General features: G+C 38.5%; 1 protein-coding gene and 1 long non-coding RNA gene across 2 annotated transcripts in view; one reads left to right on the top strand and one right to left on the bottom strand.

The window, feature by feature from the left end:
* Positions 1-15,229, top strand: part of LOC126164785 (differentially expressed in FDCP 6 homolog) — a 112,568-nt gene extending 97,339 nt beyond the window's left edge. The window contains exon 10 of the mRNA XM_049920268.1: positions 15,001-15,229. Within this exon, the coding sequence (XP_049776225.1) occupies positions 15,001-15,144 (144 nt within the window). The 3' untranslated portion in view covers positions 15,145-15,229. The remainder of the gene's footprint in view (positions 1-15,000) is intronic.
* A 3,369-nt stretch (positions 15,230-18,598) lies between these two features.
* On the bottom strand, positions 18,599-23,969 carry LOC126164801 (uncharacterized). Its single transcript, XR_007535439.1, has 2 exons — positions 21,024-23,969; positions 18,599-20,799 (listed from the first exon to the last, which is right to left on the bottom strand). It is a non-coding gene; the product is annotated as an uncharacterized LOC126164801 (long non-coding RNA).
* Between the last annotated feature and the right edge of the window lie 1,027 nt (positions 23,970-24,996).

Below are 24,996 nucleotides of genomic sequence, written 5' to 3'. Positions count from 1 at the left end.
TGAAAAAAATACTCACTAGAAATTACATAATCGATTTTGTCTGAATTTTCATAACCAGACAAAGAGTGGAAAATAGACAAATGAGATAGAAAAATAATTATCACGAGGTCTAGTTTTGCAAGGGGGGGAAGGGCGGGGTGCAAGCTTGTTTGAAATTAATCAGGTAATTATAAAAATTTAATTCGTGATTTGATGGGAAGATTTGTGGGAATTTTCATAGCCAAATGAACAATGGAGTATGTACAAAAGGTGTACATACAAAAGGTGTGAGAGAGAGAGATTTCATTGTTCAAAAGTAATCGGAATATTACAAAAAACCTGTTGATTTGACTGAATGTTCCTTCTTTCGAGTTGAAAAAATGTTTATTTTATCAAACCACAGCAAAAACTGAAATTTTTCTTTCTCTTGGTCTCTGTACTCTTAATTTACAAAGTGGAACACTGATCGATATTTGAGTGTATTATATTTCACGCTTTCTGAACAAAACTTGGAAACAAAATTGAAAAAAGGGGTAGTCAGGTGTTTTGTGAGGTAATTTGTCTAGAAGTAAGAAATAAAGTAGCTCAGAAGAAATTTGATGTTCGAAATCCTAATCCATCAGACAGATATCCTCTTGCAATCTTCAAAATTCTAATTTAAATATTGAACTTTAAATTGTCAATTGGCTCCTCATTTGTGGTATATAATTTCAAACATCATTCAAATCCATGTCAGATGTTTCTATAATTTGTTTTATTTCTTAGTTTTGGACAAATCATTTTGCAGGACATTTGACTATTTTTTCACAATTTTTGACATTCTTGTTTCAATCCATACTAGCACCTCTCAAGATATAAAATACTTCAACACGCTGTATAATAATACATTATCTTATGTGAATTAGTGGATTCCATAGAGAGAATAATTGTTCTTAGATGATTTATAGGAATCGGGCTAAAAATCCAGAGGTAGTTCCTCAATGGCCCTACCTACAATTTTGCTGACAAATATTTCTATGGAATTTAAAATAATAGTAAGTTAGAATCAGTTCCAAGCAATCCATGTATGCCTTAATCTCTTGGATTGACTTATCTTTTTCTACTTACGAAGTTATCAGTCACTATGTGTAGAGTGAATTTCATTGGAATGTTTGTGTAGAGATTCACAATGTCTAAGGAGGCTAATTGGGATCCATCAGTCATGTTAGTGTATGAGGGTAGGTTAAAAAGTTCTCGGAACAGAATATAAAAAAGTACTTACATCACTGAAACTTCTTTTATTTTTCAATGTAGTCTCCTTGTAGATTAATGCACTTGGTCCAATGATGTTCCAGTGCCTTGATCCCATCTTAAAAATTAGTTTCCTCCAGGCCTGCAAAATAGTTGTGAACTCCTGCTATCAGTTCTTCATTTTAAGTGAATCTACATCCACTGAGAAATATTTTCAAATATTTTCAGTTTTGGGAAGAGATGGAAGTGTGATGGAGCCATATCAGGTGAATAAGTCAGATGTGGCATCAATTCATACCTTAGTTTGTGTAATTTTGCCATGGCGACGGCACCTGTGTGTGGGCACGCATTGCCTTGATGGAAGATGACTTTCTTCTTTGCTAAACCTGGCTTTTTTGTGTGTCTTTTGTTGCAATTTGTCCAGGAACGTAGCATAGTATTCTCCAGTAATTGTTTGCCCAATGGGGAGATAATCTACAAACTGAATCCCTTTTGCACCCCTGAACACTGTTACCATGACCTTTCCCAGAGAAGGAATTGTCTTTGATGGAGGAGAATCAGCATGTTTGCACTGCTTTGACTGTTGTTTTGTCTCTGTGCACCCCAAGTTTCATCTGTGGCGCAAAAAATTCTTTTTCGTTTCTTCTAAAACGGGCCAAACATTGTTCCGATATGTCTATTGTCAAGCGTTTTTGATCCAGCGTCAGGAGTCGTGGCACCCATCTTGCAGATAATTTTTTTCATTTCTAATTCTTCAGTTAAAATGTGATAAACTCTTTCAGGTGACATGGCAAGCGTGAGCAATTTCAAGCACTTTCAATCAGCGATCCTCCATGACCATTGTGCACTTTTGCAATGATTTCGGGAGTAGTGACACATCTTAGCTGACCACTGCGTGGATCATCATCTAAGCTCTCCTGACCAAATTTAATTTCATTTGTCCATGTGGCAACACTTCGCTACTGATGTTAATAGTTTGTGCAAATTGAATAACACATAATGGTAAATATGATAATAAAGGAAATAGTTAAATCATGTAGATTTGGATAAAGACATACAGTGAGTATAAGTTAAAATTTCAGATATTCTTTTGCTCAATCAAACCTCTATGGTGTAGAAAGCCTTCTTTTTAAGCCAGTTTTGTAGAACATTTCTGAAGATTTTTAATGGGTTAGTGTGAGCTTATATGGACAGTGCATTAAACAGTTTTAATACGAGGTATGTACGACTATTGTGTGTCTTGCTTAGTCATGTGAAGGTCAATCTTCTCTTTGTGGCGTATATTGTGACAATGGAGTGTTTGCCTTAATCTGTAGATCTCGTGGTTTTCTTTTGTGTAGACTAGGCAACTAAGTGTAAATAATGATACAGCAGTGACAACTAATTTCTTGGAAAGTGGCCTAAAGGATATATTGCTTTTGAAAATACATGCTACGCATGTGATGGCCTTTTTCTGTGATATGAAAACACTTTTTGCCCCAGTGGAGCAGCCCCAAAGCAGAGTGCAGTATGTTGTGTGGCTATGAAAAAATGCATAATAGGAGCTCGGCATCTTATTTTTGCTTGCACATGCTCTTTAAGTTTATGTAACAGGTATATGACTCTTGATAATTTAGTGCATATAGAATCTGTGTGGAGGTTCCAAGTCAGTTTTGGAATCCATGGGTACACCAAGAAGTTTAACTGACATACGATCATTGTTGGTATTGCATAAATTAAAGATTACAATTTCAGTTTTTTCTGGTTTGCAGTTAGTTCATAGTCTCTAAACCAGATGTTGGACATTCTTTTGGCTTTTATTTGTTCCTGTAGGTCCTCTGTCATTTCCAGTTGCAATGAAATTGGTATCATCAGCATAAAGAACTGATTTACGTAGCATGATACTAAGTAGGCCATTAATATAGATTATAAATAATACAGGTCTCAGTACGGAAATTTTAGGCACACATTGTGAAATATTTCAGAATCTAGGGCTCATACCATTAAAATGTACCATCTGCTTCCTATTGTCAAGATACGATTCTCTACAGGTGAGTTCCGTATCTCGAATGCCGTGGCACCTCAGTTTACGTATTAGAATGCGATGACTCACAGAATCAAATGTCCTGTGTAGGTCAATCAGTGGGGCATCAACAGACGATGTTGCATCACAGACGCAAAGTATTGTCAAAACAAGATTTCCAAGAGCTTTCAGTGCAGGTGAATTTTCCCTGAAGCTATATTCACTTTCTGGCATTGTTCCATTGCAGGTGAAACATTTGTAAATTTGCTGGTATATGCAATGTTCTACTCTTTTCAAAAGTGTGTACAAGAGAAATAGAATGGTAGTTATCAACACAAGGCTTATCCCCTTTCTTATGTAGAAGGATAATTACTGTTACCTTTAACAAAGCTGTAAAAGAACAACTCATAAAATTCAGTTTATTGGTACACTAATTGGTTGTAGTATGTTTTCTGTCTTTCTTTTATAACAAAATTTGACAGACCATTCAAGTCTTCTAAATTTGAGTTGCTGAATTTTGCTATAGCTACGGCAATGTCAGTGACAGCAATTTGTGCCCACTTGAATGTAGATGTTGCATGTTTGCTGTGTGCCATGAATAACGTTTTTTAGATGTTTGTTAATACCTGATTTATAATTATAATTTTGTTGAGTTGGGTGTCCTTTGGAGTTAGAATTAATAATGAAGTTATTCATTTCTTCAGATGTGATACAGGTAGTATCACAAATCTCCAAGCAGATTTGAATTGTTTTGTGATTGCTGAATATAGTTACCTAGTTACAATTTGCCATTCATTTCTGTTTTATATTTCTGATCTGTACCTCTTCTTCAGTTGAAGTTACTGGATTGTATCTTCTTCATTGTTCTTTGATATGTTGTAGAGACTGATGACCTGTGTTCTTATTTTTTGAGGTCAGATGTGTACCGCCGATGTAAACTTCTGTGCTAACTTTTGCCTGGTTTCCCCTTGTGTCTTTTTAATGCTTCAGTACAGCACTTATTAAGCATATTGGAAACAAGATTGACAGAGCTGTAAAAATCTTCTACAACATTTGTAAATTGAGACTGGAAGTTGGACCGTGCTGTCATATACAGCTGTGATCTGAAAGCATTGATATGAATATCGTTAACAATACTAACATACTTTGATTGTTAACATTGCTCTGTAGGAATTACTGTCAGCAATTTTAACCACATCCCTTTATGATCAAATAGATACATAGTATCAAAAAGCCCTATTTCATACGCATTGCTTTCCATGGTTTTTATAACATTATTTTGTCTTGATAGCTGTTTTGTTGGCATTTTTATTTGCACAAAACACACTGTGTGAGCCGAGGACATTAGGCAAGTGGAAGTGCTTTCTTGTTGTAACCCTAATGTCAATGTTAATATCCCCAAAGATTAAAATTTTATGTTGATTGCATTTTTGTGAGCAAGAGATTCCTCTGTATAGTACCTCTTGTGAAGACATAAATATTGCCGTCAGGGGTACAGTATAAAGGCACTACAATTAGTTTCGGACCTGGCAGTAATATAGCGGCTGCCTCAAATACACTTTCAATGCAGAAATTACTGATGTCAAGATTAGTGCATTTTGCCAAAAGATCAGTTCTAAAATATTTCTTCTCACTAACCTGTCAAAAACATTCTGTCTTCGAGGTGATGAACGTAAAACACTCAATATACATTGACATCATTAGTTTGTCAAATGTTGTATGACTAAAGTAAATACTGGGCCTGCCAACTTATGACAGAGAAAAGCATCCAGAGCACCTTGTAGACAAAAGCTTTAGATGTAGTGACTGATCATCCTTGTTTTTATTTTTAACAAGTGTGTGCTAAGTGTGTAAATCGATTTTATTCCATAAAATATGTGTATCTGAGATCAGAAGTAGTCAATCGGTAGATATTTTTGGTTGATAGATTCATCTGTACCCTTTAAACACTGAAAACTCTTACAAAGTGTCACAGTGATCCTGGACTCATCGAATTGGGAAGTCTTAATTTGTACAGAATTGACCCGTACTTGCAGTTAACTCAAACATGACAAGTTTGTTGTAATGTTCTTAAAATTATTCAAGAGCGAGGAGTGAAACATTGATTGTAATTGTCTTTGGGGATTGATGCTGTTGAAGGTTGTCGAGCATATCATTCCATTATTTACAGGAAGTCCTGAATGTTAGTGTTTTACTGACAACATGACTTGTGCATGTCATGTGATTTGTATGTATTTGACGATGCTGGTGCTGATTCCGCATTTAATAGTTGACTATGCCACTATGGCTGCAGTTCATTAGGACTTTGATTTTATGAGACAGATCTGATGATGGTCATTAAAGACCGAAACCGGTAATCTGTTAAAAATTGTGACCGTAGACGGAAATTAAAGGAAACTTAGAGTACAAATCAGTTCGCCACCTACTCGAGAACAAACGTAAGGCAAGGGCAGTGATGAGGGATTGACAACACAAATATGCCAGGGTCTAAAGGCTCGATCCTGAGGTCACGGCCCATCCCAGCATCATTTATTGTCTCTGGGTGCACAAGACTGAACGCAAGAGTACACCAAATGTGCCATACTGCTGCACCTGAAACAATTGCCTTCTAATGGCTTCAGCGGATGTAGATACTTGGGAACCAGCACCGACGGCCTCCCCCTTAACCTTGTGCCACACATCATTCCCAATTCTCAATGCCAATTCTGCTACAACCGCGTTACGGAGCTCTTCCCCAGGCTGAAGGCTGCTTATTGAAGACAAAATACAACTTATCTGCCGCGCGCATTCCTCCAAGAACAATAGACACCAATTCTTGTTCAGGCAAATCAATCAACAAGGCCAAAGAGGCTGTCTGAACTCAATCGACTTACTGATGTAAGCGCTCCTTATCGCGCTGCACTTCCCAAATGTAACGACACTCGAGCTGTTTTCGAACTCCGGTGGTCAACCTCTGCTTAATCACGAGCTACCTCAATTGCTGTAAGAAGAACCCTTCTGTCATGGCTCACGAGAGGAGGTTCTGCAACTCACCTCTAACCAGTGGGTACCACAGTGACAAAATTACTTGGTGTGGAATGCAAAGGGCAGCCGTGTTGTTCAAGGTGAACCAACAATCGCAATAATTTCTCAATCTGTTAAAGTCACTCCACAACTAATTCAGTAATATCTAATATTGTGTCTAACTTGACAGTACCACCCCTGGGCAGGCTCTCGCCCTGTCCCTGACACAGCAAGTCCCGCTCTTCAATCCTCTTCCCATCCAACTCTAAACACGTAAACTTAAACTGTAATGCACTAACCAAAGCTCCCAATTGAACTGCTAGTTTTTTATGATAATCTTCCAAGGCTAATATGCCCAAATCTCCTATCCAATTACCGAGCGAGGTGGCGCAGTGGTTAGACACTGGACTCGCATTCGGGAGGACGACGGTTCAATCCCGCGTCCGGCCATCCTGATTTAGGTTTTCCGTGATTTCCCTAAATCACTCCAGGGCAATGCCGGGATGGTTCCTCTGAAAGGGCACGGCCAACTTCCTTCCCCATCCTTCCCTAATCCGATGAGACCGATGACCACGCTGTCTGGTCTCCTTCCACAAACAAACCAACCAATCCTATCCAATTAGTTGAATGCATTAAATGCGCCCGCACCCTATCCAGCTCACTGTCACTAGGTTGGGTTCCTTCCAAAACACAAATAGTGTCCTCAAGGCCTCTAACAGCCTTAACCAAAAATTCAATGGCCACTCCTGTCTCACCCACCACCACCGGCTTGACGTCAACCGGATGAAGAATGGCAGTGCGCAAATGAGCCGCTGAGTCCAGAACACTGCCCTCAATAGGTTGCCACCTTATTGCCAACTCGTAAACTAGATGGTCCTTTCTCAGCAGGCCAATCCCTGGACGCTGTCTGACCGCCATTAGAATACACCTGAAACAATCAACCACCAAAACAATACGGTGCCACAGAACAGAAATGAGGGTGAAACTGACAGTAACTGGAATGGCAAGCACAAACGTAACCATGCTCTGCTACCAGTGACGTGCCTGGGACTAGCAGCACAGAGCTGATTAGGTTGTGGAAAGGGGCCAAAATGAGTTCCTGTTAGTTGCACTCAACATAAAAACTTTATTTATCAACACACAATATTACAACAAGGATGCAAAACATTCAAAACTTTAATTGACCTCCTTTGATTAACTTTAGATCGGCTGAAGGTCACATTCACAATCCAAGATGTAAGGCTTAAGCAAAACTAAAATACAAGGTTCTTCTGGAGGTTTCACCCAAGAATATTTTCTAAATCTTCAACCTAATTGGCTGAAGACCTTAGCAATTTAATTTTAATGGAACTATGCTGGAGGTCGCATATTAAGCAATAAGATGAGTTTCAATCCAAAGGCAGAAGGCCTTATCTTAAAACATTTCATGCAAATTAGTCTGAAGGCCCCATTCAAATCATAACAATCTTATGCCTTAAGGGCAAGAGATGAAGATTAATTTAAGAGATATTAAAACTTGGCTGAAGGCCGCTCATGAACAAATAATTTAACAGCTTAAGCCCTAGAAGAAAAGTTTCAATTTTAAAGGGCAGACAGACGTATCTTAAAATATTTCATATAAAATAAAGAATAACAATCTCATGCCTTAAGGGCAAGACATTAATTTAAGAGATATTGATACTCGGCTGAAAGCCACACATCAACCAAATAACTAAAATCCAAACAAGGATATTACTACATAACACACAAGGAACACTGCTCAGAAGTTTCCAAGGGTTGGCCTGGGATTGTAACACTAATGCCCATTTAGGTGAGACAGTCAGCCTGTCCAACGACTTCTTAATCTGGAGGCAACGCAACAGACAGACAGCCAACCGAACAATCAACCAAATCAGTTCCTCTCTACGCAACCGGCAAAATGACCACAAGATTTCAATACACGACACACACAATATTGGCGCCCACATCCACCAACACCACCTCAGCTTTTGGACTACACGCCGTGCTGGACAGCAATAACATGATGACAAAAATACACTGCCCGAAATGATGTCAAAGGCCACAAGGCAGAAGGTACCACTAGTGAATTTCCATAACAGGGAATAAATTAAGTTAATCTTAGCCGATTTAAATAAAAACACATGCTGTTGCTGGCGGGAATGTCCCAAAAAGCCACAACCAGTATCAAATGAAGAAATGTAAACAGTCGAGGCTCAATAGTAGGTTAAGTGAGGACTCAACTTTCATGTCCAAGATTGGTGGGTGACAAACTTCGTAGCACTCGCAGGCAGCACCTTACACTTACACTCCAACTGCGCGTGCACACTGCCCGCAGCTCCAGCCCGACTCCGTGTGAAGGTGGCTTGCTTGCTGCCCCACACCAACTGACCTACTTGACTACTGGTCCGTCCGCGACTGTTGCTCTGTTACGACTGCACTGCTGGTGCATCTTCCACTCACTTGCTCACTACACAACTCACAATGACCTGGAAATACTATCGGTCATCGGTCCCTCCGCAGATGGTACGACAGTGCGCTTATCGATACGCCCTGCTGCTGCCAGTCACGGGCGAGTACAGCAGGAAGTTAGTGATGCCAGTAAATGGAATAAGAAAACGAGGCAGCACTACCGTAATAGAAGATGAAATGCAATTAATGGGATGAACATGAGCCGTGCATGGCTCAAGATCTGTTAAATTTTCTAAGTGTCCTGCTAATAAAATGCAGTCTTTGGTTAGCCTTCCCCATCCTTCCTAGATTGAGATTTTGTTTTCCATGTAATCTCATTTTTGACAAGATGTCGTACCGTAATCCACCTTCCTTTCTTTTAATCTCAGAATGAATACTGAAGGCAAGTGTCGAATGAAGATTAAGTGGTCAGCACACTTCCCAATTTGTGGATACACTGTCGTTGACCATAATAGCAAATCACAGAAACATCGTTCATCATCACCTGTTTGTCTTTCTGATTGTGGTGATTAATTTATCTCAAAATGACCATACTTGAAGTAATATAGCGTGATTTTCTCGATTGCAACACAAACAGAACATAATGTCACAAATGTTAAGACGTTACTCCATTGCAGACTCTGTTCTCTACTGCATAAACAACACTCTTCATAACTCTTCAAAAATGGGTTGTCATGGCATGAGCTTGAACGAACTGGAACAAAATAAGACCATAATTAAATATACTTATAGCAACCTGCCGTACAAAATCGCCACAGAACATGACGCTGAAATAGTCTTACCATGACAGACATTCACAACTCCTTTCACAAATGTGTTTCTCCAAGATTTTTCTATTACTGGCTGGTTAGAAGATGAATGGAACTGTCTCTGACCTTCTGTCAGACTCACACTTTCAGCAGACATAGAGACAGAATACAGCTTAAAAGGAAATGGACAGGTTTGAGATCACAGCTTTCCTTTCGCACTGCACAACGTTGACTACTAGACCACGAACAAGTTATTCACAACTGCAGCTCAAGTGGAAGTTGACACTTTTCATAGTGTGCACTGCACACCCCAATATGACAATAACATAATACTAACACATATGAAATTCTGTGGTTGGTTGGTTGGATGGGCTCAGGCTAGCTTGTAATGGTTAGGGTGTGGGTTCCACTCTTGCTGGGGGTACCAGTTTTTAACAGCCACAAACATACCCTCTTCTCCTACAGTAATGCCATGTAAAGAACGCAGAACTGTGCCATGGTTCTAAATCAACATTCAACATGTCCATTCACTACTGACTTGAACAGAGTTGAGTAAGATTTTGCTGTCAAGAGGTGAAAGTCTGTGCTTACAGAAGCTCTTATCTCCAGTAAGATTTCTTAAACTAGTAATGTTAGTTTAGTTAACAAACCAGTTGTCATGTAGGGTCGTAGGATATTCATTTCTTATTTTAAGTGACCTTCAGATTTTGAAAATATTGACACCGGACTGGGATTAGAGCTCAGATTCCAATTTTTCGCTGGATTTGAACCCTTTGAGATGATACTGTTCCATCATTTCGTTGTTCGCACACAATGCCGATCTCCTCTAGGTCTCTATGTATGCTGGGATCCTAATTACTAGTGAAATAAAATTCGGTAGTTGACACCTCTTCATGTGGGGTCAACAATGACGATTTGTGCAGGGATGTAGTCCCAGGCAGCACAGAACTATTCATTATGTTACCTCTACCTGAACACAGGCACATCTTGCTGCTGGTGGAGAAACAACAATTATTTCATGTCTCTTCATAACTATAAGATGATACTGAAAGGCGCTGGGATCCATTGTCACGCTATTGGTGAACATATGATGTTTCACACTTGTACATTGAACTTTATTACATTCCTTTTGTGGTTACTTCTCGGGGGCAATATAAGTGCTTGTGCATTGAACTTTATTACATTCCTTTTGTGGTTACTACTCAGGGGCAATATAAGCGGTCTACACATTGGAAATCAGGGTTGCCCCACTTTTTGTGCTGTTGATTGCTAAATATCCTCAGCCATGCTCCTGATACTCATTTGCAGAGTTCAGATGTATTTTATGCAATATTCTTGCTGCATGTTTCTTTGTGAACACAGGCTTTTGATTCATGACTCCATGTGTCTGTCGCTGCATTATTAAATATCATTTACAAATGTTGTAGTTTTTACATTGTGCTTTTTATGTATACATGGAAGTCTTAATGTTAGTAAAAAAAACTGTACTAGATACTGATCTTTGACTGAAACTGATCACACAATAAAGAATAAATTGAACAACAGCTTATGATGTTACAGTGTCATTTCTACAATGCTTTAGCAGCATTGTCCCAGATGATGTCATAGGAAAATATTGTGTGAAAGAATGTGAAGTGTGCTAGCACCCCTGTCAGTATGTCAACTGAGTAAATAATTTCTCCAACATCCAAACCTCCAGATGTCAGACACTTAGATCGGTACCACATGTTGTATATCGATAGAGTGTCAGCCAAAATGCCAGTGTAGTTTGTGTTGTGTGTTGCCATCCAGGAGAATGTGCGTAAACAATGAGTAATAAGTACCAAATGACCTATAGCGCACAGGTAAAGCAGAATTGTGAGCATTTCTGTGTCGAGTTCCCGTGGGGAAGTCAGTAGAACATTAGTTTGTCATATGAATGGTTCTGGGTTCAATTCCTGGTCCTGACAGTTTTTGTACTGTAGTGTGTGCGAAACTATTGTATGGCACAACATGTTCCTAACATGTGAAAGGACTTTTCAAGAGGTTATAGGAGTGTTCTATCAGCAGTCCACTTTCACTTTGTGTAGTAGTAGTAGTAGTAGTAGTAGTAGTAGACTGCTAGGTGGCAGCACCGCCATACTTTTATAAACTCCAGACAGTTCTTTTACATGTCAGGTACGTATTGTCCCTTATAACAGTTTCACACTACTACAATTCAAAAACTGGCATGACCAGTGCTCAAACCTGGTATCCTTGGTACAATGGACTAACACTCTATTGACTTCACCACTGGAGCTCCACATGATAGGTGCTTACAAATACGTTTTTTTCCTGTGTGGTGTAGGTGATGTGGTACTTATTACTTACTGTTTACACATGGTCTCCTGGACGACAGCATGTAGCACCAACTATATTGGTGTTTTGGTTGATATTCTGTCAAAGTACAACATTTGGTACTGATCCTAATGTCTGACATCTGAAGGTTTGGGTGTAAGTGAAAAGCACACAACTGATTAACTTCTCTACATCCTTGTGACACCTCAATTTGTTATACATATTGTTACATAAGAATGTCACATACAAAATTTTATTTAGTGTTTGTGTATTAAGTGCTATTTCTAGTACCTGTAACAAATCTTACACTGAAATTACACAGTAAGAGCCTTTTTTCTAAGATTAAAAATTAAGCTGTTTCCTATGAAGCAGTTGTAACTCTGTTCAGTTATTCTCCTGTCTTGCCATCCGGAATGCGTGTTTTAGGCTCCATCAGTGTGGTATCATTTGTGATGTGATGTGTTTCCTGTTGTTATGTTATTTCTACCAGAACTGACCTTGTGATATTGTATATTGTCTTCTCTGTTAAGTAACACAAGGAGAATGGAACTTTATTTATAATTTGAGGTTTCTCACTTGTCTTCAGTTTTATAATGGGTATTACCACAATGTGTTTCGATCTTTTAGGAAGTGTGCCTCCAGTGTGAAGTGTGGCAAGATGGAATAGTTTCAGTTGCCCTAATAGCACTCCTAATGTAAATAGCATTTTTTCCTCTTTTTTACTGGAATTACATGAAATGCCAGATTTACTTTGCAGGATCACTCTTTAAAAAATAAGGCTTAAAAATCCATTTGATTGGTGGCCATAATATAAACATTATGTATGATAACATTGTAATGTATTCAGTATTTAAGAGTTAATAAAATAATGTTCACTCAAGAATTTATTGCTGCTAATAACCGTTTGTTATAGGATTGATATACCTCATTATAAAGCCGGATTTTTCTTCTTTGTAAACACTTTCACATCTTCCTAAATTTTGTAGTTTAGTAAATTTTGTTATAAGAAACGCAGGCTGTTCAAATCATAGAATTTGAACCTTTTGAAAATCTGGCATTTCAGTTTTGTATCTCTAATTTTTCTGTATACTATTACTCACCTATTATGCCCTGCTGCTCACAGTCTGGTACCAGTTTCCAGAGACTGTGGTCTTGTGTGTGAGTTGCGCTTGCATGAGTGTGTGCATGTGTATATGTTTGTCTACTTTTAGAAAAGGTCTTGTTGTCCAAAAGCTAACTTTCTGACCGTCTTTCTGTTGTGCCTTTCTGCGACTCACATTGAACACCTATAAAAAGGTATGAAAAAAAAATTTGAGTGTCATAAATTCATCGTATATGTTTGTTATAAAATTTTTGAAAACATTATCAATGATCTTTAAAATTAAAATTTGAAGATTAAAGACTGTCTTCACAGTACATGTTTATTTGTTTCAGAAATATAGACTTGCCAAATTTGATGATTCTTTTTGATATACCCTGCACTGTTACTGGAAAAACATGTTAGTATAAGTCTTCACTTATAGAGTAATCTTAGTGAGCTTTTTTTAGAAAATGTGGGAGAAATAAATGCATTCAAATCCCTACTCATAAAATGAGAACCCAGTTGTGAAGCCATTTTAGAATGGAATTAAAATAGCTCGACTGCCAAATATACATAACTATTGCTTGCAATTCCTGTCTGTTACATTATTATTTAAACTGCAAGTGGTCTGTACTTTAACAGTGTGTAAAAACTTCTCTACACACGTTTTTAAATGGGTGCTCTCTCTCTCTCTCTCTCTCTCTCTCTCTCTCTCTCTCTCTCTCTCTCTCTCTCTCTCGTGTGTGTGTGTGTGTGTGTGTGTGTGTGTGTGTGTCAGTCAGCATTGAGCCCCCAGCTTCTGTATCTGCACTCATTATATACTTTTGCTTTGGTGCTAAACCCTGGCATAGCCGGTTCAGTTCCTGGAGATGGAAGACTTTTTGCCACTGGTACATGGCCATTAAATGCAGGAGATATTACTGATCCTCAGACTTTGTGCCATCATCCTTCAAACTCTACCACACTCCCGTGAAGTGAAGGAATGTGACACTGTTAATCTTGCAGACTTTGCAGGTGGTCAGTACTATTTGAGATGAGTAGGCTACGTGCGAGAATTGGTTTCACCTTCTCCCTGCTTTCATCATAGGACTGTCAGGTCACAAGTACTCGTGAATTATACTGAAAGACAGCTCACACAGTTTGGGAAGGAAAGGTGCCATTTTGTGCAGAGAAAGAAAAGCCTTTCCAATTAGTCGATGAACCTACACGTCGGGGTGTCTCATCTGATCTTGCGGTACTGTTTTACTTTACTTATTATTAAGCTCCAGTCAGTTTCAGTTCTGGTCCATTATTTATGTGAGATAGAGTGAAGAAGTGATGGGTTAGAATCCCAGGAGCCTAAAGAGGTTGCTAACATAATTTTCTGAAGAGTAATGAAAAATATAAACTAAACTAATAGAAATGTGTATGGGTGTGAAAATAAATGTAAGTTTACGCCAATTTCAAATATGTGTATATAAATTTAAATATTGGATGTATGTCATGTTTATTCAACATTCTTCCAGCTAATTTTACTGTCAAATTAACACAAGAAACTTTGTACAGCCCATAATGGCTGATAACTTGGTAGCTCCTAAAAAAGAAGTCTCTTTTAAGAGAATTTAATGACTGAACAAAAGAGATGGCTGTAATACAATTCTTGATATTTTTAAAGATTAAAGACATGTGTTTGAAGGTAATGAGGACATTAATGAAACTTTGTTGTAGCATGAAACAGGCAGACATTACAGGTGCTTACAAATAATTTCTTGAAGTAATGAAAAGCTGTTCACCCTTTGTGGTTTGCTTTGCTTTGCGCTTTGCTTTGCTCTGCTTTGTGCTTTGCTTTGCTCTGCTTTGTGCTTTGCTCTGCTCTGCTTTGTGCTTTGCTCTGCTCTGCTTTGTGCTTTGCTCTGCTCTGCTTTGTGCTTTGCTCTGCTCTGCTTTGTGCTTTGCTCTGCTCTGCTTTGTGCTTTGCTCTGCTCTGCTTTGTGCTTTGCTCTGCTCTGCTTTGTGCTTTGCTCTGCTCTGCTCTGCTTTGTGCTTTGCTCTGCTCTGCTCTGCTTTGTGCTTTGCTCTGCTCTGCTCTGCTTTGTGCTTTGCTCTGCTCTGCTCTGCTTTGTGCTTTGCTCTGCTCTGCTCTGCTTTGTGCTTTGCTCAAATTTAATGTCAGTTTTTCTGCTGTTTTGCAGGTGATATCTCCACAAATTCGAGAGCCAGATAGAATAAGACGTGCCCTTTCATTTATGCCCTCAACTAAGGAAAGACCTACTCACATACAAGTTAGAGGGGCTAAGAGCTTCCGTTCTAAAGGCCAACAGAATGCAGACTCCTGACCAGGCTTGGATTGGCAATAATATGTATACTTTTGTCAGCAGGTTACAAAGTTAAACCTAACAAGTAGAATATATTAGAGGATAAGAATGAGTATAATCTATGCCTCATACCTCCCACTCTTCAGCCATAGTCCAGCCCCCCCCCCCCCCCCAAGCTACCTCTTCACTCCTACCTCGCACCTCCCCTCTCCCCTCCTCCCCCTAATCCCCACCTTCTCCAGACAGAAAATTTGAAAGACAGCTTGCTGGAGTCGTATTTCAGTGCGTGTTATGTTTCATTTGTGTTACGCAAGATTTTAGGTGTGAAATTTTGGAGTTGTTGTAGTGATTGTATATAGAATGTGCAAATTTATCAACTCGTTGTCGTGAAACTTGCCTCCTCATATATTTCACGAAAGTAGTATCTTAAAACTCTCAGGTCAATCTGTGACTTATTTTGTTGGCGAAGAATAGTTTGAGGGACCAGTTATCTCTCAAACCTTATATGATGATTTCTGTAATTGTGAACGTATTACATTGTTTGTAAATGAAACAAATTGAGAATTACTGACAATGTGGGATGAATGAGACAGGTGATTAATTATGAACATGATAAATAATTGTAGAAGACAGTTTGAATCTCAGTGTTAGGAAAAGATTGATAACTGTGGGAGCTATTACAAGCACAATTTTAACAAACAATGGTCTGTTGAAATTTTTAGTTATATACAGTATGTGATGAATGAATATCTTAATTGCAATGAATTCTTGTTTCGTCGTCACTGTGCTACTCCAGATGTGAAGAATTTTCACATTTAGTGAAAACTCTGTAACTTTATATATTATATCATTAAATAGAAAAAAAATAATGGTCCCATGGTACAAGATATTATATATATCGGCATCACTGTTATGTAGTATGTTGGCAGTAGTTAACGTTGATAGCACTAAAATGAGAAATTTGTCTGCATAAATCTGAAAATGGATTTTTTAAAAGTTTTGTGCACAATATTAATTTTGCAATATTATTCCTTCATTTATTGTGTACTGTGAGCCCAGTAACAAAGGAGACTCTTCAGGATTATGAAACACATGTAGGTATATGGAAACAAAGGAGACTTAGCTATTAGATGCTGAATTTTGTCATTGTCTATTATTACAGTAATTATATTACTTGGTATAAGAAAGGGTAGCTATAATGTTGTTACTTTCGCAGTACCTGTAGTAATTTTACTGTCAGGTAGTAAGGAGCAGTCTCTCCATTTATATCGAAGGTTAGATCATAACTTACTTGCTTACTTAGTTTAAATTTGCCTGTATACACCAGTTCATTGTGCACTAATGCCAAATGGTGACTGTGGGTGCAGTTTCACAGTGAAATTCTCCCAGCACAGTCCAGTGGCACTGCTGCTATAGTCTGCAAATAGGAAACGGATGAGAGACCACTCCACTTGTGATCATGACTGAGTCTTCTGAAATCAACTCCACTAGGAGTGCATGTTATGCATGTTATAAATTAGCAACATATGCTTGATTACTGTAAGTTTACTTTTTCCTTATTCATCCAGAATCTGAAATTACAGTTACTCAATTCTCTGAATGAGAAGTTTCTTGACAATGCCTTGTGCTTACTTAAATATGCTGGAGGCCCTCAGTTGGCATGATCCAATGACTACTGATGCTGCTGCAACTTTGGGAGCAGCCAGGTTTCCTTCCTGTTGTTTTGTTGCATTGTCTGTAGGTGTCGTGCATGCAGCAATAAATAGCTATTTTCAAAATAATTAATCCATGACAAACTTGATATTTAACTTCTCACTGATATTCAAAATTAGCAATAGTTTCAGCAAAGCCTTTCTAGATGGACCACAGATCCACAGTTTGAAACACTTAAATACGATTCATATCCATGCCCTATTCATTGGTGACACTTTCTGTCTCATGAGAACTTGTCCACTATTTACTCATCTGAAAAGCCACCAGTAACAGCTTCTGTGAAGTCTGGGAGAATTCTGCCGTCAATATATCCGAAATTCCCACAGTCCACTCATTTCAATCTCTGTTAAACGTACGTAGTGTAACAGTACAGTCTTTGATTTAAAGATAGAAGCTATTTGTCATACTGATATTTCTATTGTATTTCTATTTGATGAACCAGGACAGGGGGTTGTCATCTCAATAAGAATTGGTTTTTGTAATCTGAAGATTCCTAGTAATAGGTGCAATACTTCCCTAAGTAATAGGTGTGCTTTCAATGGAGTATTTTTTCCGTGTTTTCAGTTGCTGATATGAAGTTTTTATTGGAATTTGACATCAGGTACCTCACTGATGATAATTGTCAGGGAGTTGACCATCGTATGCCTCGCCAGATTTGTTCATTTCATTTCTAATAATGTTCCAAATTGCCTCTGCTATGTTCTTGGAATTCTGTATTTTTCGTACATAGTTCATGGTAATTTTACTGACACAGTGAAGAATTTTGGTGTTGTGTTTATAGTGCACCTTTGTCTTGGTTAAAATTTGTGTTCTGTAATAAATAAAACTCTCTCTTCATACCACTTGATAATTTGATTCCAGATGTTCTCTCAGGGTTCAGTGTCTTTGTCCATGACCGGAACTGGATTACACTGTTCTTAAAATATTTTTAGGAAGCCATTAAATTTCTTGTGTGCTGTATGTTCTTGGTAAATTTCTTCCCATATTTTGTCTAATTAATACTCTCTGAATAAGGATGACTGAGTCAGTATTTATGATTCTGTGAAACTTTTACGTAGTCTCCTTGTAGATTAATGCACTTGGTCCAATGATGTTAAAGTCCCTTGATCCCATGCCGAAAATGAGTTTCCTCCAGCCCTGCAAAATAGTTGTCAACTCCGGCTATCAATTCTTTGTTTGAAGTGAATCTTCGTCCACCAAGCAAAATTTTCAGTTTTGGGAAGAGATGGAAATCTGATGGAGCCATATCAGGTGAATAAGGCAGGTGTGGCAACAATTCATACCTTAGTTCATGTAATTTTGCCACGTCCATTCTCACGCATTTTTGATCCAGCGTCAAGAGTCAGGGCACCTATCTTGCAGATAGTGTTTTTATTTCAGGGCACTGATCTTCCATTATTTCTAATTCTTCAGTTAAAATGTGATATACCCTTTCAGATGACATCTGGCAACCGTAAGCAATTTCACGCACTTTAAATCGGTATGTCCTTCATGACCTTTTGTGCACTTTTGGAATGATTTCTGGAGTAGTGACACATCTTGGCCGACCACTGTGCAGATCATCATCTAAGCTCTCCCTACCAAATTTAAATTTGTTTGTCCTCTCGGCAACAGTTGAATACAAAGCAGCAGAGTCCTCCAGTGTATTCTTTAAATCGGCTTGAATGTCCTTTGCTTTTATACCTTTATTTACGAAGTACTTAATCACTGCTCGAATCTCGATATATATATATATATATATATATTTTTTTTTTTTTTTCCCCCATTTTCGCAAATCACTACATGGGAACAACAACATAGCCACATCACCACTGCAGCTCTCTTCCAAGAGAACTGATGTGGCACGTGTTTACAGGCAATAGTCCAATGAATATCATACAAACAACTCATTGCACTAGCACAGACCTCGTCGTGATTCCAAGAACTTTTCAAACCACCCTCGTAACAATATTATGAAAAGGAAAGTTGCTACTCACCATATAGTGGAGATGCTGAGTTGCAGATAGGCACAACAAAAAGACTATCACAAATTAGCTTTCAGCCAGTATGGCCTTTGTCAAAACCAGATCCCCCCCCCCCCCCCCCACACACACACACACACACACACGTTCACGCAACTCACAAACACATGACTGCAATCTCTGGCAACTGAAGCCACACTGCCCAGAATGTGGGGAGGGGGTGTGTATTTTTGATAAAGGCCATTCTGGCCAAAAGCTAATTTGTAACAGTCTTTTTGTTGTGACTATCTGCAACTCAGCATCTCCACTAGATCGTGAGTAGCAACATTCGTTTTCATAATATTGTATGCTTTTACCTTCTTCGCTAAAACTGATTGATGATGGCTGGATGAATCCTGACATTTAGCCATCACAGTCAGACCAATTGTTTATTATGGGTCTCACATTTGTTTCATGAAATACAATAGGATTTTGAAATTAATTATCAATTGCTGTTGGGCTGTGTCCTTTCCTTGTTGAGAATGTTGCTGTGGGGAATAACCCGAAGTTGGTCATCAGTAACTCTAATTGCTCTTTATTAGAACTATTTTGAGATCACTATTGTAATTACCAAATACAGCAACTTCCTAATTATTTTTGTAGCATCTTAATAGTGGACAGACTCTAATTGCCTGGCGATGTTCAATCATTTTTCTCCTTAGGACATATACTCTGTCAGATTTGTTGTTGTTTTTGTTGTCGGCAGTGGCCTAAGTCTGAAGACTGTTTTGGTGCTGCTCTCCATCCTGCTTTATCGTGTGCCTTTTTATCTCTGTATAATCACTGCAACCTACATCTATTTGAATCTTCTCACTGTATTCATCTCTTGGTCTCCCTCCAAAGTTTTACCCACCCACACTTCCTTCCATTACCAAATTGACGATTCCTTGCCACTTCAAGATGGGTCCTATTAACTGATGCTTTCTCTTAGTCACATTGTGCCTTAAATTTCTTTTTTTACCCAGTTCAATTCAGTTCCTCTTCATTAGTTACTCAGACTATCCATCTAATCTTTGGCATATTTCTGTAGCACCACATTTCAAAAGCTTCTTTTCCTTTCTTGTGTGAATTCCTGCCACATAAATTTGTATTAAATGTTAACAAATTCCCCTTTTTTACAAAAATGTTTTTTGTCCGATAGCTAACCTGCATTTTATCATTTTTCACTTTGGCCATCATCAGTTATTTTGCTGTACAAATAGCAAAACGTGTTTACTACTATTAGTTTCTCATTTCCTAATCTAACTCCCTCAGCATCAGTTGATTTGACTAAATTCCATTTTGTCGGCATTCATCTTACAATCTCTTTTCGAGACTATATCTGTTTCATTCGACAGCTCTTCAAAATACTTTGACATCTCTGATGAATTTGTGTTACTGGCAAACCTGAAAGTTTTCATTTCTTCTCCCCAAATGTAAATTCCCTGTCCAAATTTATTCTCGGTTTTCTTTCTCTACTTGCTCAGTGCACAGATAGAATATTAACCCCGGTAGGCTACAACCCTGCCTCATTCCCTTGTCAACCACTGCATCTCTTTCATGTCTTTTAAGTCTTATAACTGTAGTGGGTTTTTGTACAAGTTGTAAATAACCTGTCTCTTACTGTATTTTACCCTTGCTACCTTCAGAATGTTAAAGAATGTATTCCAGCCAACGTTGTCTGAGGCTTCCTGCAAATCTAAAAATGCTGCAAACAGAGGTTTGTCTATCTTCAACATATTTTGTAAGGGAAGTTGTGAGGTGAGTATTGCCTCCTGTGTTGGTATGTTCCTCCATAATCCAACCCAATTCTTCCCTCAGGTTGGCTTCTACCGATTTTTCCATTCTTGTTTGAATAATTCTGTCAATATTTTGCAATCAAGACTTATGTAATTAATGGTTTGGTAGTATCCACACCTGTCAGTGCCTGCTTTCTTTGAAATTGGATTTATTATATTCCTCTTGAAGGCTGAGAGTATTTCACCTGTCTGCCCGCATCTTGTGGTCGTGCGGTAGCGTTTTCGCTTCCCACGCCCGGGTTCCCGGGTTCGATTCCCGGCGGGGTCAGGGATTTTCTCTGCCTCGTGATGGCTGGGTGTTGTGTGCTGTCCTTAGGTTAGTTAGGTTTAAATAGTTCATAAGTTCTAGGGGACTTATGACCACAGCAGTTGAGTCCCATAGTGCTCAGAGCCATTTGAACCATTTCACCTGTCTCATATATCTTGCTCACCAGGTGGAATAGTGTTGTCATGTCTGGCTGTCCCAAGGACCTCAGCAATTTTAAGGGAATGTCATCTGCTCTGTGGGCCTCATTTCAACTTACATATTTCAGTGCTACTTCAAATTCCTCTTGCAGTATAGTATCTTCCATTCCTATAATATTGCCTTTGAGCTAATTTCCCTTTTATAGCACTTCAGTGTAGTCATTTCACCTTTCAGCTTTCCTTTCTTTCCTTACAGGGGAACCTCCCCATCACACCCCCTCAGATTTAGTTATAAGTTGGCACAGTGGATAGGGCTTCAAAAACCGAACACAGATCAATTGAGAAAACAGGAAGACGTTGTGTGGAACTACGAACAAAATAAGCAAAATATACAAACTGAGTAGTCCATGCGCAAGATAGGTAACATCAAGGATAGTCTGAGCTCAGGAGCGCCGTGGTCCTGTGGTTAGCGTGAGCAGCTGTGGAACGAGAGGTCCGTCGTTCAAATCTTCCCTCGAGTGAAAAGTTTAATTTTTTATTTTCAGACAGTTATTATCTGTCCGTCACTGTTTTGGGAGTGATTATCACATCCACAAGAAAACCTAAATTTGGCAAGGTAGAAGAATCTTTTTACCCATTTGCCAAGTGTACAAGTTAGGTGGGTCGACAACATATTCCTGTCATGTGACGCACAAGCCGTCACAGTGTCGTATAGAATATATCAGACGTGTTTTCCTGTGGAGGAATCGGTCGACCCATGGCCTTGCGATCAAATGTTTTCGGTTCCCATTGGAGAGGTACGTCCTTTCGTCTACTAATCTCACAGTTTTGCTGTGCGGTTGCAAAACACAGACACTAAACTTATTACAGTGGACAGAGACATCAATGAACGAATGGACAGATCATAACATTGCGAAAATAAAGAAGGTAAAATTTTCAGTCGAGCGAAGACTTGAACCTAGGAACTGTCATCCCGCAGCTGCTCGCGCTAACCACGGGACCACGGCACTCCTCGGCTTACGCTCTCCTTGATGTTGCCTATCTTGCACATAGACTACTCAGTTAGTATATTTTGCTTTTTCTTTCATAGTTCCACACAACTTCTTCCTGTTTTCTTGATTGATCTGTGTTCAGTTTTTCAAGGCCTATCCACTGTGCTAACTTATAACTAAATCTGAGGGGGGTGCGATGGGGAGGTTCCCTTGTTAGTACCAGATTGCCATCTCAGCTCTAGATATTCATACAGTTGCTTCTTATTTCACCAAAGGTCTCTTCAATTTTCCTGTTGGTGGCATCTGTCTTTCCCCTAATCATGATTGTGCATACAGCCTTACATTTTTCATCTAGCTGTTCCTGGTTAGGCAGTTTGCACTTTCTGTCATTCTAATTTTTTAGACATTTTTCTCTTTCGCCTGCTTATTTTGCTGCATTTTTATATTTTGTCATTTCATCATTCAGATTAAGTATCTTGTGTGTTAGCCGTCAATTTTTCATGAGGTTTTGTCTTTCTGCATATTTGATCCTCTGCTGCCTTCAATATTTTCTCTCTTAGTGCTACCCACTTGCCTTCTTGTCCTTACCCCCATTTCAGTCAGGTAATAGTGTCAGCAAACACCACTGCTTTCATCTTTCCTTCGCCAGTTACCCGTGGCACTCTGAGCACTCACCTGTCACCACAATGAAGAGCAGTGGTGAGCGTGCACTTCCCTGCCTCATGCCGGCGTCCTGTTCCGACTAATCTGGCCACTCTCCTCCCGCTTGCACACAGCTCGCTCTCTTGCCATACCTTTCTCTCATCCTTCGTATAGTCTATTTGTTCTCCAGGGACTTTGTTTCTACACATCTTTACGTAACAAAATGGAACATACATTGTTGTGTATTATAGCCTGTAATTTAAATGGAAATTGTGTATCCGTAACCTCGTGCTGGAAAAATCGATAATCTTCTTATGGAGTTTGTTCATTTATATTTACTGATATCTGAGACTGTTGTTTAGTATAACTATTTATAGGATTTAAGATTGGAGAATGAAATAATTCCAAAAACTAGAGATTGTATCTGTTACACTTCCATGTATGTCTGTCAGCAGTACCGTACATTTACCATTTGTGAAGGTAACTACTGACTAGCAGTTCTGTCTCATAATTTGTTTGTTTTCTTGATTGAATTCTCCTGTAATACGTGTTATCAGTTTGGTTCTTTCAGGTACCTTTTGGTTTCAGGGTGTATTAGTAGTATTGTTTCACAGTATGATAATGACATTATGTAACTTTCAAGATAAGTTTGTCATGTAGAAATAATGTAAATGAACATTCAGAGTTCCCAGGATCTCAAATCAGGAGGAAGCAATACTCAGGATGTCTTCCACTTAAGGCATGGTTTTACTATCAGAATCTCTCCATTGTACTGATTTTAAATGGTCTCTCTACTCATGTGTATTGCGTATATTACCTGCTGTACTAGTGTTGTTTTAACATTTACGGACATACTGTGAGGAACAGACATCGTGTATTATACAGGCAGAGAAGCTGACACAAAGCACAACTATAATTCCCATCATCATCGTCATTATGGGACATTTTTCTATTTTGAAGTAAAATGAATTAACACTATTCATAATCTGGATCTCTTTGTACAAAGCTGTGGTGATACATTTCTTTCTTTTGTGTTCAGCTATCCTGTCATATATGGCATATATGTAGTGGCTCATTTTACTTACATACATGGTTTGTGGTTTACATTTTACAGAGATGTTCTCCTGTATACTACCATCTAATTGAAATCTTGTAATTCCTATCATCAAAATGCAAAATATTTGCATTGCTACTTGTTATGCCTTCCTAAGTTAAAAAATTTACTTTAATATAATTGTAAAAAAAATATTTTTATATAATAAACCGTTGTAAATGATATATTGTTTTGTAACTATTTTTATATTTTTTTTATTTTACACAAGGTGTGAAAAATAAACGTTTTATTTTTTCTTCTTTTTTTATTTCATTACACTTCGAATGTGTCCTTTGTTTGTATTCCCTCCAGGCATGCAAAATTCTGCATCCATATCTTTTTGTAAAAAAACTGTTAATCTTGTGGTAGAGTTCACTGTTAATATTCAGCTTTTTTCATTAATTCTTTCAGATTCTTTATTTGCCGTTGACCAGATGAAGTGAAATTGGTTTTACAATTATGTCAAGATACATAAGAAGTTACTACATTAGTGAGTGTTTACATTGCAAGTACAAATTATTTATGCTACATTAATCAATATACAGCATTGGAATCATAGACTTAAATCTCAATTTCTATGTTACAAGTATCCATGAATTCTGTGAGACTGCAGTATGGATTGTCTATTAACCATTTGGCAGTTTACTTTTAAAATTATTGAAAGGTGTATTGAGTGCAATATGTGGTAATTTGTTAAATAATTTCAAACAGTTCACTTTGTGAGAGTTGCCTGTTTTTGTCAGCCTATGTCTAGCTAGGAATGTCACCAAGCGAGGTGGTGCAGTGGTTAGACACTGGACTCGCATTCGGGAGGACGACGGTTCAATCCCATGTCTGGCCATCCTGATTTAGGTTTTCCGTGATTTCCCTAAATCGCTCCAGGCAAATGCCGGGATGGTTCCTTTGAAAGGGCACGGCCGACTTCCTTCCCTAATCCAATGAGACTGATGACCTCACTGTCCGGTCTCCTTCCCCAAAGAACCCAACCCCTCTAGGAATGTCAATACTCTCTTCGTTTTTGGTGTCATGTAAGTGTACGTTCTTTCTGGTGTTAAATTTTGTTCTGTTCTTTTTAGCATACACCAGTGATGCATAAATATAAAGATTTATCACTGTCATTATTTCCATTTTGATGAATAAGGGACAGCAATGTTCCTTTGGACCAACCTTGCACATTATTCGTAGCACCTTTTTCTGCATCAGTAGTACATCACTGACATGACAAGAGTGGCTCCATAGTAACAGCCCAT

This window comes from Schistocerca cancellata, chromosome 1, assembly GCF_023864275.1.
Source record: "Schistocerca cancellata isolate TAMUIC-IGC-003103 chromosome 1, iqSchCanc2.1, whole genome shotgun sequence".
In the NCBI taxonomy this organism is placed as follows: Eukaryota; Metazoa; Arthropoda; class Insecta; order Orthoptera; family Acrididae; genus Schistocerca; species Schistocerca cancellata.
The sequence above is the reverse complement of the archived record's forward strand: the minus strand, read 5'-3'. Positions and strand labels throughout refer to the sequence as shown.